A 15,539-nucleotide genomic window follows, 5' to 3' on the forward strand; every position below is an offset into this window, starting at 1 on the left:
CATGGATTATGACTGCAAATGCATGTTTACAAACTAGCCTAAATCTATGTGCATGTATTTGCCTTAGTAAGTACACTTATAAACACTTTTAAGTAAACAGTGAAACACTGTATGGGTAGTCCAATGGTAGAATTAAATTTTAAGTGTAGGGTATATAATTATTAAGAAACTTTTGTTTTAAAAAGTCTCCAATGACAATTTGTACACGATTTTTTACACTTTTATAGTTAATAAACACATCACACTCACCTTCAATGCGGTCAATAGTAAAAGCACTCATACCAATCACTGCACTATCTTCAGTTACAGTACAAGTGTAGTCACCATAATCACGACCTCTAATATAAGGATTAGTTAAGTCAGCCATTGTCATTCCACTCCAACTACACCCTCCACCACTACATCCAATAGTCCACTGGTAGGACACAACACCACTAGTAGTCACTGATGGGTCAACACTACAGGTCAGTGTTAATGGCTCCAGTAACTGAATATTAGCCACATTACTAGTAATTACTGCAGCATCTACAGGTAGGAGAATTTGTTCAGCATATTAATCATACCAGTAGCTCATAACTCCCTTTAGGTTCTAAGGGCCTCGATCATATATAGTTAAATTCTTTAAAATATTGTGAGGGTGATTAAGAATCAAGGGACACTGCGTTGGTATCAAAACCTTTCAATCGCATACTATTTCACAGCCTGTACAATCAATAATTAAGTATAAGGAAAATTAAGAATTTATTAGGGACTAAATGTCCAATAGAACAGGCAACCTCCCTTGTTTCCCTACTTTTTATTTCTATAATCTCTAGACAAACTTAAAATTGTTTGCTTACTATTTTGTAACATTGTTATGACTGGCGAACTCATGCATTCCGCATTAGTTTTAAAAGAATGATGCCAGGTTTATTGTTTTTGTCTGAAAGCATGCCATAATTATCGATTACTGAAATAGTGTAGTGGCCTTTTCAGCTATGTTAAGCCTGTTACACAGCATTACAAACGAACAACACTAGGAGAAGGACCTTATCATGGACAGTAACATTTCATTACTCATTACATCATTATGTATTATGTAAAGTATGTCACGTGATTAATTTTCTGTATGTATAAATTACTTGTAATCTTTAAAATAATCAGTTCTCCGTAAAGTCAATAAAATTGTTACTGTGAAACAAGAGCAATAGACTTCTTCCTCACTCGTGGGTTCCACGTCGGGACAGACCTTGGCAGTCACAACGGAAAACTTGGACGATTCCCATCAACTGTAGGAAGCCATCACCACAAATCTACACCTAGTGTTGTTAGCAAAAATAAGTAGGGATATAAAGGAGGATGCAGGTAAGTCCATGAAGCATGCATTCTATACACTACGGTATGCCTAAAGGCACCTGTTGGGCTGAAGCAATGCTGAACAGTGAAAAATCAAGCCTGCAGCCTTAGCTGCTATCAAATTGTCTGAAGGCATTTTCAGTCAGGCAGTCAGTCAGTAGAAAATTCCACGAAATAATAATAATAAAAAATTTTGGAAGTGTTTTGGTCACACTGAAGGCACTTTTTGGCTTGGCATTACCAAACCAATACTGCCAAGGTACCATGAAGGTATTGCAATGCTGTGATTTTTTGGCCAGAAAAGCTTAAACTTTCATGATCCCTAATATACAGTACTATCATACTGTATTATATGCACTTTTATGGCAAAACAACCAGCAAATGTTGAGATTTACACTTGCACAGTTAGCAAGATTACATGTGACCAGACCTGCAAGAATCCCACATGTTAGCGCAAGCCTAATTTTACAGTAGAATGCAATAAACGCAATTTACAAAATAGCAAAAAAATTCCGTAAATTTTTAAAGTGCTTCTTTCAGTGAAGAAAGGTGATAAAAGCATAAACCTTAATAGCATCATGATCCCCAAAGCAAGAGGAGTTCCACAATCTTTGTTTCTTGTCAGTACTCACAAGGAGACGGAAGATATGAGAGTTGGTCTGCCTTGCATTGGACGACAAATTCATGATTGCTTTTTCTCACATTATTGACTTCACCCTGGTCGTAGGAAGGGCCTGGAAGACAAATCTTACCCAGCAATGGATTCGCCAGTTAATGGTGAACCCGATGGAGTAAGTTGCATCTTGGTAGATGACTGCATTTGTAAGTTATGCACCTGTAGTTTATATTTGTATTGTCACTGTACAAATCGATTTTTCTGTTGTTGCCACTTTGTAGTACTGTAACTTCAAAAGTTCTTAGCTTCTAGAGCTGAAGCTTTGGTTGACTATCCCTTTGGCTAGAAAATGTGATAAAACGGAATTCAAAAAATATGCTAAAATTTCCATTTTCCATTTCCACGGTTTCCAATTGCCCCACCTCTTTGCATGCTATGGGATAGCAGTTTCACACTATCATAAGCCACAACTTGCAGCACCTGTCAGTCTACTTGTATTGGCACCTAGTGTTCAGTCTGTCTCATGATCAGTAGCTAGTTGCAGTGATTGGAGTGTTTCAGGGTGCTTCCCCACCCACCCACCCATTTTAAACTATTTTTCAGTAATTGACAACAAACCTGGCATTCCAGGATGGAGGGGCGCAGTAATACTGCTTGAAGAATAACTGTAATGCTGATTGGCATAGCCATCTCTCAGATGCAGTAAATCAAACAGATACGTATTAACAGTGGCCTACCCTTTTGTCTGAGAGATTTTGCACGCCCCAGCGAAGTCCTCAATTTTGTCGCCTGCAAGCAAACAATATTGGAGTCTGTGGCTTGCCTGAGATGTTAACTACTATATACATGGTAATATACTAGTTCCAGTGCATGTTGGCACAAATAAAGGAATTTTAAGAAACCATGCAGTGTTGAGAGAATGTGTGTCACTGCTGCAAAACTAGTAAATCAACGTCAATCGTATGTAAATCATAGTTGTTGTTTACAAACTATGCATGTAAATAATTTCCACAAAAAACACATGATCTGTACAATGGCATTAAAGGTGTTCATTGCTGACTTCACAGTGAAAAAGTTCCACAGTATCAAATTTTTATACATTTCACGATGAAAAACATCACTAGACTACTGCTATGCATGACTAGCATGTTAATACTTAGGACTTACTCAATCTAACATCACTTGACACTGCTTCTGTCTGAGCACTATTAGTAGCATTACAAGTATAAACACCACCATCAGTTGCTGTAAAGTTCACGATAGTCAAATTAGACACTCCAACAGACTCCACTATTGATATGGTGCCATCACTTGTTAACATCATACTACCCCTAGTCCAACTGATATTTGGTGTAGGAGTACCAGTAACAAAACACGATAGAGTAAATGAACTACCAGCATCAACTAATTGTGGATCATCTAGAATACCTCCAGTAACTCCATTAGTAACAGTTACCGTCACTTGTTCTATAGTAGAAGCATCAAACACAAAATTTAATGACTATAAATAAGAATGTTTAGTAGTATAGACCATCTTAAAGCACACCCAGTAATTATATACATATGTGACCCACTAAGTATAAACCGGACTGGATTGCATATTTCTTGAATTCTTTATATGATTTCTTTGTTATGTACAGACAAATAGCAAGTGGGCTGTCACAGTTTGGACTTTCTTCATGTTATAGTAATCTAATAAAAAACAGCCAAGCTGTAAAAAAAGGTGCGGCCCCCAAAAAGGCCATGGTGGTCTTGGCACAAAATTCACCTGAATTGTCATTATTAAAATTTTTACCATTAACCTACCATCACAGCCATTTCCTGGCCACCACCTTGGATTTCACATCTTTTTTCACCATAGCCTTTTTTGTGGGCTGCACCCTTTTTTTACAGCTTGGCTGTTTTGGATTAGATTTCATTTCTTTTTGTATTTGTATACCCCAAAGCCAGCCTATGGCCGGCTTTGGGACTTTTTTAACCTATCTTTTTTTCTTTACCACAGGAAGAAGAAAAATGAAGTAGATGTACTTTAAATATTTTATCAGTAAATGTACAAATTATATATATAATACATATATTGAGTACAGAAATCTCCATGGTGGTTTCTTTGTAACTGAACACTCTACAAGGTGACTTCTTCTAGATGCTCTCTCTACAGGGTGAATTGTTTGTAGCTGAACGATCAACAAGGTAACTTCTTCTAGCTGATCTCTCTACAGGGTGATTTGTTTGTAGCTGAATTCTGTACAGGTGATTTGTTTGTAGCTGAACTCTCTACAGGGTGGTTTGTTTCTAGCTGATCTCTCTACAAGTTGATTTGTTTGTAGTCGATCTCTCTACAGGGTAATTTGTTTGTAGCTGAACTGTCTATAAGGTGATTTATTTGTAGCTGATCTCTCTGCAGGTTGTTCTAGCTTATCTCTCTACAGGTTGATTTGTATGTAACTGATCTCTCTACAAGCTGATTTGTTTGTAACTGATCTCTCTGCAGGTTGATTTGTTTCTAGCTGATCTCTCTACAAGTTGATTTGTTTGTTGCTGATCACTCTAAAGATTGATTTGTTTGTAGCTGAACTCTCTGCAAAGTGTTTTGTTTGTAGCTAATCTCTCTACAGGGTAATTTGTTTGTAGCTGAACTCTCTGCACAGTGACTTGTGTGTAGCTGAATTCTCTAGAGAGTGATTTAAGTGTAGTTGAGCTCTCTACAGGGTACATGACTTGTTTATAGCTGAACTCTCTTCAGTGTGACTTGTAATGTTCTGAATCTCTACAGTGATATAATTGTAGCTTAACTCTCCACAGGGTGACTTGCGTCTTGCTGAACTGTCTATAAGATTAACTGTTTGCAGCTGAACTCCGTACAGAATAACTTGTAATGTAGTAGAATTCTATAATGGAGTAAATAAATTAGCTGAATGCTCTATTAGGGAGACTGTTCTATTAGAGTATCTCGATCTCGCATTTGCTACACGGAGTTGGCTTTCGAATCATAACTCAGTGGTTTGTAATCCAATTCTTCTATACTACTGCAAGGACTTTCTATGAAGATTATTCCAGCTATACACTGAATTTCAGCTCATTGCTCTTAGCAGTTTGCCTAGTAGGCGTAAAAACTAATACTTTTTTATTACTAAAACTCTATCGCGTAATTGTGCATGACACAGGTTGGGTTTTGTGTCATATCTTCATGGTCTTAATCTCGATTCCTTTCAAACCACCAAAAGGCAATCCTACGATGGTTACTCCATCTACATAGCAATTTTCAACTCATTCCATGAAGTGGTTTACCCTGTAGGCGTGACAACAAATCGATCTTGTTGTACGCGAATAATCAGTCATAACTCCTGAACAATTCATCGGATTTGCATCAAATTTGATGCTAGGATTCGCCTTTGGACTCCCTTTCTGTGTGCCAAATTTCAAGGCGATTGGAGCACGCATTTGCGTTTTATAGCAATTTTTGCAAGTGTGCGAAAAGACAAAGAAAAAAAAAACGAAGAAAAAAAAAACAAACTTTGCCGCTCATATCTCGGAAATGGCTTGAGTGATTTCCTTCAAATTTGGAATGTAGACTCCCCTAGCTGGCGGGCAACTCTGCAGCAAATTTGGTTTCAATCAGATAAGGTATCACCGAGATACAAAAGTATGAAAATGACGTTTTCTTTCTTCCTGTCAATATACTCACGGTGTGGTGCGCCAGCTTCTTGGGCTGCACGACACACTATCGTGTATCTTGATAGAAAGTAGGAGCAATACAAAAATCAATTTTAACAGTGACTATACTAAAAATAAATTATCACCACTACATATCAGACAAATACAGCAGGCTATAGGTATGGAGGGATATCAAAATGTAGGCTTAATACTGTGCTACTTCTAAATACCAGGGACTCATGTAGTCAAAACCATCACATAGTGTGGTAGTACTGTACAGTATAATAGAGATCAGCATGGAAACCGAGTCACTACTGCTAACCTGGATGACCCGTTGACCCGGATAGCAATTTGGATCAAACCTGGATTGGGCCCGAACTGTGGCATGCGTCAAGAGCCAGGGCTCGACAAGCATGTTACGTACAAGAGTAGTTATATAAAAACTAAGTAGGTAACAATGATATTAGTCAGTGGGCGAGGTTCCATATAAGTTAATTGGCATGGCTGCACGTATGGCTGCAAATACTCATACCAATAAGTGAGCATGGCTCACAGAAAAGCCGGGACTTGCGTTTATACTGTCCAACTAATTAATTTGCTTCACACGTGATCCAATCCTGTATAATCTGTAAAGCGGGTCAGACCCGGATGACCCAGACAAAATGTGACCTGGATGACCCAACCCAGTTTCAATGATGAGCTGTTAGGGATCATGAAGGTTTGGATTTGTCTGGCCAAAAATACCATCCTAAAACCAGCCTCACAATACCTTCATGGTGTCTTGGCAGGTATAACCAAGCTCAAAAGTGTCTTCAGTATGACCTGAAACGCTTCCAAAAAGTTGCTGCGAAATTTAAAAAAAATTATATTTAGCAGAAATTTTAGAAGAACTGACTGACTGATTGACTAATGACTTCAGATAAGCATAACTTGATAACAGCTAAGGATACGGGCTTGGTTTTTTCATTGTCTGATGTTGTTTCAGCCCAACAGGTGCCTTTTGGCATACTGCAGTACGTACAATGCAACTTACCTTTGCCCTTCTTTGTGTCCCATTCCTTTTGCCGACAGCCCAAGGTGTCGATTCACAGTAGTACAATGACTTCCTTGCATTAAATTTTGTAAACAGGAAATATCTGTATTATCCGTGGAGATTGGATTGATTGCAGAGGTTCTCTTTCTTCATTTGTAGCACTGTGTAATGGCTAAAAGCAAAGTGTAATGACCACTTTACTTTCAAATCAGTAATTGACAACTGAAGTGTGCTAATTGTCCGTATTTTCCATAGCGACTGGATTGATTACAGAGGCGTTTCTCATACTGTTCTTCATTTGTAGCACTGCGTAACAAGTTGAGCATGGCTGAAAGCAAAGCATAATGGCAACTTCACTTTACAGTCAGTAATTGCATGATAGCTGGAGTGCATGTTCATATGAAAACATTAACTCTGATGCCATTCTTTCATATGATGCACTATGTGCCAAGTTCACCAGTCATAGAAATGTTACAAAAGTAAATTAAAAAATTAGGTATTTTTAGTCTGATTAGGTATCATAGAAATTCTTTCAACAAGTTGCTACGGAATTTAAAAATACATATATTTAACAGAATTTTCTACAGACCGAGTAACTGAGTAACTGACTGATGCCTTCAGACAAGTGTAACTCGATAACAGCTAAGGCTACATGCTTGATTTTTTCACTGTTTGATGTTGCTTCGGCCCGAGAGGTACTTTTAGGCATACCGCAGTACGTACAATGCATTCTTCATGGACTTACCAGTGTCCTCCTTTGTGTCCCATTCATCTTTGCTGACAGCAAAATGTGTCAATTTGGCAGTAGCATATGATGCTTCCCTTCGTAACGGAAATCGTTCATATTTTTCATAGTGGCTATTTTGATTGCAGCGGTACTTTTCGAACAGTTTTTGAGTCATAATGCTGTGTAACGGGTTGAACTTAGCTGACAACGAAGCGTAATGGATACTTCACTTTCAAACGATAATTGATATAGCTGGGGCGTGCAGCGCCATTTCAGATGCTGTATGCATGGGTTCATCAGTTATAATAATTATTTACAAAAAAAGTTAACAAACAAGTACACAGAAAAATCTTGAGCACAGTAGGGATATAACACTTCTTATTGTTTTACTGTGATTTAATATCGTACACTACTCCAGCTTGTTTCAGTACTTTTTCTTGATGTGCTATGGTCCCTACTCTAGTTGAAAATTCCAAATTTTTCTGTGTACTTGTAACTTAGTGTTTAAGAAACATATCAGCTGAAAATGTCTCCATCTACTAAGCTATGTTGGTGCTCACTACTGACCAAATGTACAGTCAATAGCCTACTCCAGTCTGAAGTTATGAGTTAATTGTCAAAGTTAGCAAATTGGATGTGTGTGGAAGACCCTTTTTTGCAAATCCAGTCACAGATTATACAGCCAAAGGTTCAGCCGGATGAATGTCTTGGAGTTATAGTGCTAGACAGTTGAAATGGAATAAATTTAGTAACAATACTGAAAACAAATTACAGACACTTATTCAATCAATCATAACTCCTGACTAAAACAAGTTATAAAGATGGGGTCTGTTCACCATGAGCTGGCACATCAATCAAGGTATATATAGTGTTTTCCCTAAATGTCTCCATGCAGAAAAAGAAGGTCATTCCAACAATGAAATGATGATGGTAAACTTTATTTCTAACACATTACAAATAAGTACTCATAGCTCACATGCTATACACTGTACGAACACTAGTCCTGGGCGATAGTGAAAATAATGCTATTTGATATATTGACAAGCTTATATTCATGATATGATTAAATATTGATGAGTATAATTAAATCTGTGGAGCAGTGAGACTAGTAACATTACATAACACATTATTGCATCATATTATATCATAGAATGTGAAATGGTGCCAGACAACAGCTGGAATTTGCCCAGAATCAAATTGCCTTTCCTTGTAGGTATATAGCAAGTGCAGGAAACACAACTACTAGCCTGATTTAATTAGGTGATATAGGCGATGTTGATGATTATATTATTTAGACAATATTATTGTGGCTCTATAATTTACCTCAATACGATATATTGTGTAGTTCAATATCGCAACATTGGCAATATATTGAACCAGCTCTAAAGAAAAAGAAACAAAAATTTTCTTACTCCCCGCTATATTGATTTGAGCTCTGTTTCAGTGCATACCAAAGCAATTTAATGCACATAATTCTTATAGGTAACCTGCATATTTTTACCCATTTTACTACAAACATATTTATAATGGCCAGTTTTTGCTCAGCAGGTCACATATGGCTTTTGGCTTCTTTACACACTAGCTATATTGTGCTGTGATTTCAAACAATATATTTCTAGAATATACGTAGACACTTACCATTGACAATAACAGTAATGGTTTGATTGTGAGTTCCAATAGGATTAGTCACAATACATGTGTAGTTTCCACTATCATTCAAGGCAACACTATTAATGGTATAGTCAATATCAAACACTGCCATGTTTGTAGTATGAGTCACTTGATTGATACCAGAGGATGATGTTATTAGAGTACCATCCTTCATCCAGGTGAATGTGTCTGGGGGAGAACCTTGTGAAGTACAGGACAATCTGAGATCATCACCAACAACAACTGTTTCAGTAGATGGCATTGGAGGGTCTATCATTGGAGCAGCTGTGTAGAGAGATGAAAGATGGTTAACAATGAGGTGATGGGGTACATATCAAGTGACTCACTTCTTCCACTAAGGTACAAACCCACCCTTGTGGTCTGTACCATCATTGAACTGTTCATCATCATACATGAGTAAACACCTTCTTCACCAGGAGAAAATGTTCCACACAGATATAAGTTTATTACACCAGGATAGATCCTAGTATTAGCTCCACGTACTTCAATTACAGGACTACCACAACTAATTCTAACAGGTATTTGAGCTCCATTAAAGTGCCATCCACCCAGTATGGTATTAACATCACTACCAGGTCCCAGTCCACTTGCACAACGAATAAATGGCTCATATGGATCAGGCACAAAATCATTATTAGTAAAGACTGAATAATCATCAAGTTGATTAGCAGCAACTAAATCATTTTCTGCACTACCACCAATATTAGATACTACAGCAACACCTAACAGTGTTAAAAGACTTGTAATGATAACACAATAACCAAGTAACATATACATACCATACAGTGGGTTATATATGCAAGGTCCAATGAATTAGTAAATTGAAGTTAATGTCCAGAAGGAATGTAGATAATGGCAGGCATTGAAACACTAGAATGTATTTGGAGGAAAGCCCAGGACTGTAGCGCGTGCCCCATATCACTTTTGTCTATTGGTACATATTGTATCTGTCACCATTAGCATGCTTATTAATACTTACTTGCCATTAACACAATTATCACCACTACTAGCACCTGTTTTATGGCTTTCTCCCTTTAACATGTTTGGGGGGTAATTAGAATTCCATTGTGGGCTCCTACTCCTTGGTCCTGGACTTTGATCACATCTGGAAGAGTGCAAAATCCAGACGAAAATAATTAGGTTCATGGGTGAGAGGTGGGTGGGAAAACTTCACTGCCGATCTTGCACCTTGACATGCGGTAAGGTGTCAGTGGTGTACTCTTGTGTGCATGCATTTACAACTTACGTACTTCTATTTATGACACATGCTGCGGCCAGGCCTTCCTCCATTAACTCCAGTTAACATCCATTTGAACTCTCAATAAAATTTCTGCCAGCAGACTGAATTTATTATATTTTGAAGTGAGCAGAGTTTTGACCAAATCTTCTGTACTTAGTTTTCATAACTGCCATAGCATTCAGATACGTGTAGAATTACAGAGAAATCGTTAATGTCTCGCATATTTCACAATTACAGGAATGCAGGCTATTTTAGCTGCTTTACAAAATTTGGACCTTGCAAAAACAGCCCACTGCACAGTACACACATATGTACCATAGATAAAAATGAATGAAAACAAATATTAGAACTTCACGTACACACATACAACATGTATTTATAAATTTGAAATGAAGAATGTAAATACATACCTTACGTAAGTCAGTCAGATAAACAAAACATACCAATAATGCTATTGCATTTATTATTCAACAGAAGTATATCAGGGGTAGTTACATCTGATTATGTAAGTGACACAAGTTCGGTTGCATTAAAATTTTAACACGTAATTGTGTCAATTTGTATGTGCATATTATGTATTTATACCTGATATACGAAGTGTGAATGATGGACTAGTGTAGTCTATACCACTAATAGTTGCAGTACAAGTGATAGTACCAGCATCTCTTGCAAGTAGATCATCCTCACTAACAGTTTGTGTTGTCTGACCAGCAGGGAAACACCTTCTTTCATTACGATTATTAACATAACATCCTGTAGTGTCCCATGAGTAGTCCATCACTGTAAATGGTGACCCATCATCTGATGTCACATTACATGTCAGAGTTACACTACTCAATATGGGATAGTCAAATGTGTTAGGTTGACTATCCACTGGTGTTCCAACTGGATTACTGACTATTGTTGTAGTATATGTCTGGCCATTAATACCTGTAATGGATGCATATGAAATATGATAGCTATCACTGTGGTAAACACATGTACATATGTACATATACGTATGTATACTGTACTGAGCTTCCTTGTTGAAGAAGTTTAAGTGATACAGTACACTCATCACATCTTCAATTCACTACAGTATGCATCAAAATAAAGATCCCATTTCACTGCCGTTCTGTTCTGTTGTAATGACAGCAGAATGGCATCAAAATGGCAGTGGAATACTGACAGAATGGTGCCAGAACACTATCAAAACAATCACAATGCTCTGCCTGTTACAAAAAGCCATCTATACAGTACAGAGGAACTTCAGTTATACGGACTCCACTTATCCAGATTCTCAATTAACCAAACTACGGAAACAACTGCTCTATTAGAGTAGTGACTGTTCTATTAGGGTAGTTGAAATATTGATATTTAAACAAAAATTTCTTTGTGCTTTTTCAAGTTATTTATACACAGTTTCAGACATACGGACTTTTCAGACTTATGGACCACCCCTGGTCCCAAGAGGTTCGGATAACTGAGGTTCTACTCTATGTGTGTAGCAGTTTTGCTCTATTATATTTGTTATTTAGTGAGAGACTATTAGTTACTGTGTAAAAATGCGCTGTAGCTATTATCACTTTGCTGTTCTTTTTCAACTACAGGTCTACTCAACACTGAAGATGTCTTCCGTCAGTCGCCACTGTAGACTTAGCTATTGCTTTACCAACTCAGTAAGTAGCAAAGTAGCACAAGAGAAGTAGGAATCACTGCTCTGGGGTACTATATGAGTTGTAATGTCTCAAGTTTTAGTTTATAGTCATACTCGTGCAACTGACACAACCATAACTGATCACACGAGAAGCAGCTCTGTCTTCAGTCTGGGAAGCAGAAAAGAGTGAGCAAGAAATTAAATTAGTTAGCTCATGGGTGAACTTATGGGGAACCAGCGCCTGCCTCCTTTTGAGCTATGCACTCTATTGTAGCCATCATCGTGCAAAAGAAACAGCTACAGTATATAACAACAGTTGCCATAGTCCACAATTCACAACACATGGTAATAATAATGTTGTTATTTACTCTTACCTACAGACTTCCCCTTTGTTAGCGTTACAACCACTCAAGAAAGAGAAGATTTATCTATCAGCATTAGCGTCACAGATACCATCACCTCAACATTTGCAAGTAGCAAAGATCTATCTTGGAACTAAGACTAACACCAAGCTACTGTTATCTGTTTTGATTATACCAACCATTGTTACCCCTGTTTAGAACACTATTCAATCACAACTCACCCAGTTACCATACCTATAAAGGCTTTCACTTGCCCACCCAGTTACCACTGAGAAAGAATTCGAGCTTTCATTGCTAATTGGAGCAGATCATTACTGGGACGTCACCAAAGATCACATCATCTGAGGAAGTGGACTAACAGCCATGAAATCGAAATTAGGATATGTACTTTCAGGGCCACTCCCACACTCTATTGCTCTACGGACCAACGAATAGGACTTGCAAAGGTTCTGGGCTATTAAGACATCTGGTACGTCACCTTTCTGTACCACTGACAATGAATCCATACAGTCCTATTGCATTTTGAGAAACAATGATGGATCCTACACTGCAAGATTCCCATTGAACAAAAATCATCCTCCCTTACCAACTAACAGATCTACATGTGAGAAAAGAACACGCTTCTTAGTCAACAAGTTGGTGCAAACTCCTAAACTGTTACATGTTTATGACAGCGTCCTGAATAAAAAAGAACGGGGTTTCATTGAACAAGTACCAACACCAACGTTCACCAAAAATTGTCACTACATACCGCATCATGCAGTTAGAAAGGACTCAATTACAATGCCAATAAGAATTGTCTACAATTGCAGTTGTTGTGAATCCAAGGACTCACCAAGCTTAAATGATTGTTTAGAGATCGGCCCACCATTTCTTACTGACATGTGTTTTGTTCTCCTTAGGTTCAGCGGTCATAGTTTTGGTATCTCAACAGACATTGAGAAGGCCTTCCTTCACGTCCAGCTCTACCTCCATCACAGGGACTTTACACAATTCCTATGGCTGTAACCAACCCCAACAGTGAGTTCAAGGTGTTCCGTTTCAAAGTAGTATTGTTTGGTGCAACCAGTTCACCATTTGCATTACATGCTGTACTGTTTCACCACCTACAACAGTCACACACTCTAACAGCAGCTAACATGTTAAGAAATCTGTATGTCGATAATGTAATCACTGAGTGTATTACACAACAACAAGCCACTCAATTCTATTGTAAATCTAGATCCATCATGTCTGAGGCAAGACTTAATCTTCAAGCTTGGGCATCCAATTGTACCCAACTCAACACTCTAGCACAACAGGAGAATGTGGCTGATAGCACTATCTTAGTCAATGTACTTGACTTACAATGGGACACTGTTACTGATAAACTTCACTTTATTCCAAAGATGATCCTTCCTCAGAAACACACTACTGTTGTAGTCACAAAGCGTTACGTACTCCAGCAATCATCAAGAGTGTTTGATCCTATAGGTTACCTGGCTCCAGTCACAATCCAGGTTAAACTGTTCCTTAAGAAACTCTGGCAACACAAGATCAATCGGGATGACCCACTGGAGAACAGCCTTAAAGATGAATGGCTTACCATAGCCCATGAAATTGAAGATGCCACCACTGTTTTCATGCTGAGGCAATATTCTGCTATTAACAGTTCCGATACAAGTCTACAACTACATGTTTTTGCTGATGCGAATTTGAAAGCCTATGAAACTGTGGCTTACCTCACAGCTGGAGACAATGTAAATTTCATCACTGCCAAGTCCTGGACAGCACCAGTAAAGATATTGACTTTACCAAGATTAGAGCTGATGGCTGTCGTACTTGCTACCAGGGTAAGCAAGTTTATTGCTAACTCCTTGTCATTACAGGCCATACCACTACACCCTTAGTCAGGCAGCCAGATTGTCCTCCACTGCATTCAAAGTAGTAAGAAGCTCCCCTCCTTTGTTTCTCACCGTGTAACTGAGATTAAGGATCTTACCAGCAATGCACCATGGAAGTACTGTCCCACTGATGACAATCCAGCTGACATTCTTACCAAGGGACTGAGTTCACACATGCTGAAATCGTCTACACTTTGGTCATCTGGCCCATCATCTCTACCCTTTGGCCAGCATGGTAGTCCTCACAAGAAATACAATTTCATGCTGCTGTAATCACTGCTGAAGAATTTACTCCGTCTCAGCTGACTACTGAACCATGGGACTACACTGTGTCATTGATCTGAAGAAGTTCAGCAGCCTTGGTAAGCTTGTTGTCACCACTGCTTATGTCCTGTTTCACATATAGCAAACTGTAAACCTGGTGGAACCAAGTAAACAGGAGCACTGACACTACAAGAACTGTATCATGCCAAGATGAAATGGGTGATGAGCTGTCAACTTCAAATGTATAAAAAAGAAATATCCAGTCTCATCTCCACCTCCCAAAGAAGCAAACAACTGACACTACTGTGGCAGTTGCATCTTTTCCTTGGTGACGATGGTTTTATCTGATGATTCAAAATACACTGCTGAGTCAACTTACCAAGTTTCTGTACCTATTACCACCTTACCACCCTCATCATACTCAGTACTCACATCAAACTGTACCATGCTGGTGTCAGTAGCAGGTTACGTAATACTATCATGCAAGAGTATTGGATTCCCACGGCAAGACGATATGTTAAGAGCTTACTGCTTTGCTGTACCATAATTATGTAAGAGACACCAGGGGAAGCAGCCATACATGGCACCAGATTCAGCACCTCCTCTGTAATCTAGAACACACGATTTACCTCCATTTACAGTACCTGGAGTAGACTTCACTCGGACACTCTATGTCCAACAAGACAGAGAAGAGGTGAAGGTTTATATCTGTTTATTTGTGTGCCACAACCAGAGCTATACACCTGGAAGTAGTCACCAATCTGTAAACTGAAACATTTTTACTTGCTTTTTGCAGATTTACCAGCCACAAGTGTTAACTTCAAGTTGTTATCTCCGACAATGCATCCACATATCTGTTGGCTGTAGAGGAATTAACTGAGCTGTATAAATAAATCTAGCAAACACTCTGAGTAAACAAGGAATAACCTGGAAATTCATATCAAAGAGGCCCCCTAGTATGGGGGTTCTGGGAGAAGTTGATTGGGCTAACGAAGAGCTGCCTTACTAAAGTCTTGGGAAGAGCACATATTAATCTCCTAACCCTACAAACACTAGTGGTAGAAACTGAAGCCATTCTAAATTACCAACCATTCACCTATGTCTCAAATGATTCCCAG

At 38.4% G+C, this 15,539-nt stretch overlaps 2 protein-coding genes across 2 annotated transcripts; one reads left to right on the forward strand and one right to left on the reverse strand.

The window, feature by feature from the left end:
• Positions 1 to 33: 33 nt before the first annotated feature.
• On the reverse strand, positions 34 to 13,189 carry LOC136255283 (protein sidekick-2-like). The gene is made up of 7 exons (XM_066048009.1): positions 13,153 to 13,189; positions 10,862 to 11,206; positions 9,363 to 9,758; positions 9,004 to 9,300; positions 3,119 to 3,418; positions 250 to 525; positions 34 to 44 (listed from the first exon to the last, which is right to left on the reverse strand). The coding sequence occupies exons 1-7, from the start codon at positions 13,187 to 13,189 to the stop codon at positions 34 to 36; spliced, it is 1,662 nt and encodes a 553-aa protein (XP_065904081.1).
• An 83-nt stretch (positions 13,190 to 13,272) lies between these two features.
• Positions 13,273 to 14,163, forward strand: LOC136255284 (uncharacterized). The gene has a single exon (XM_066048010.1). It carries the CDS (start codon positions 13,273 to 13,275, stop codon positions 14,161 to 14,163), a length of 891 nt encoding a protein of 296 aa, XP_065904082.1.
• Positions 14,164 to 15,539: the final 1,376 nt, after the last annotated feature.

Source organism: Dysidea avara, chromosome 5 (genome assembly GCF_963678975.1).
Source record: "Dysidea avara chromosome 5, odDysAvar1.4, whole genome shotgun sequence".
NCBI classification, from domain to species: domain Eukaryota; kingdom Metazoa; phylum Porifera; class Demospongiae; order Dictyoceratida; family Dysideidae; genus Dysidea; species Dysidea avara.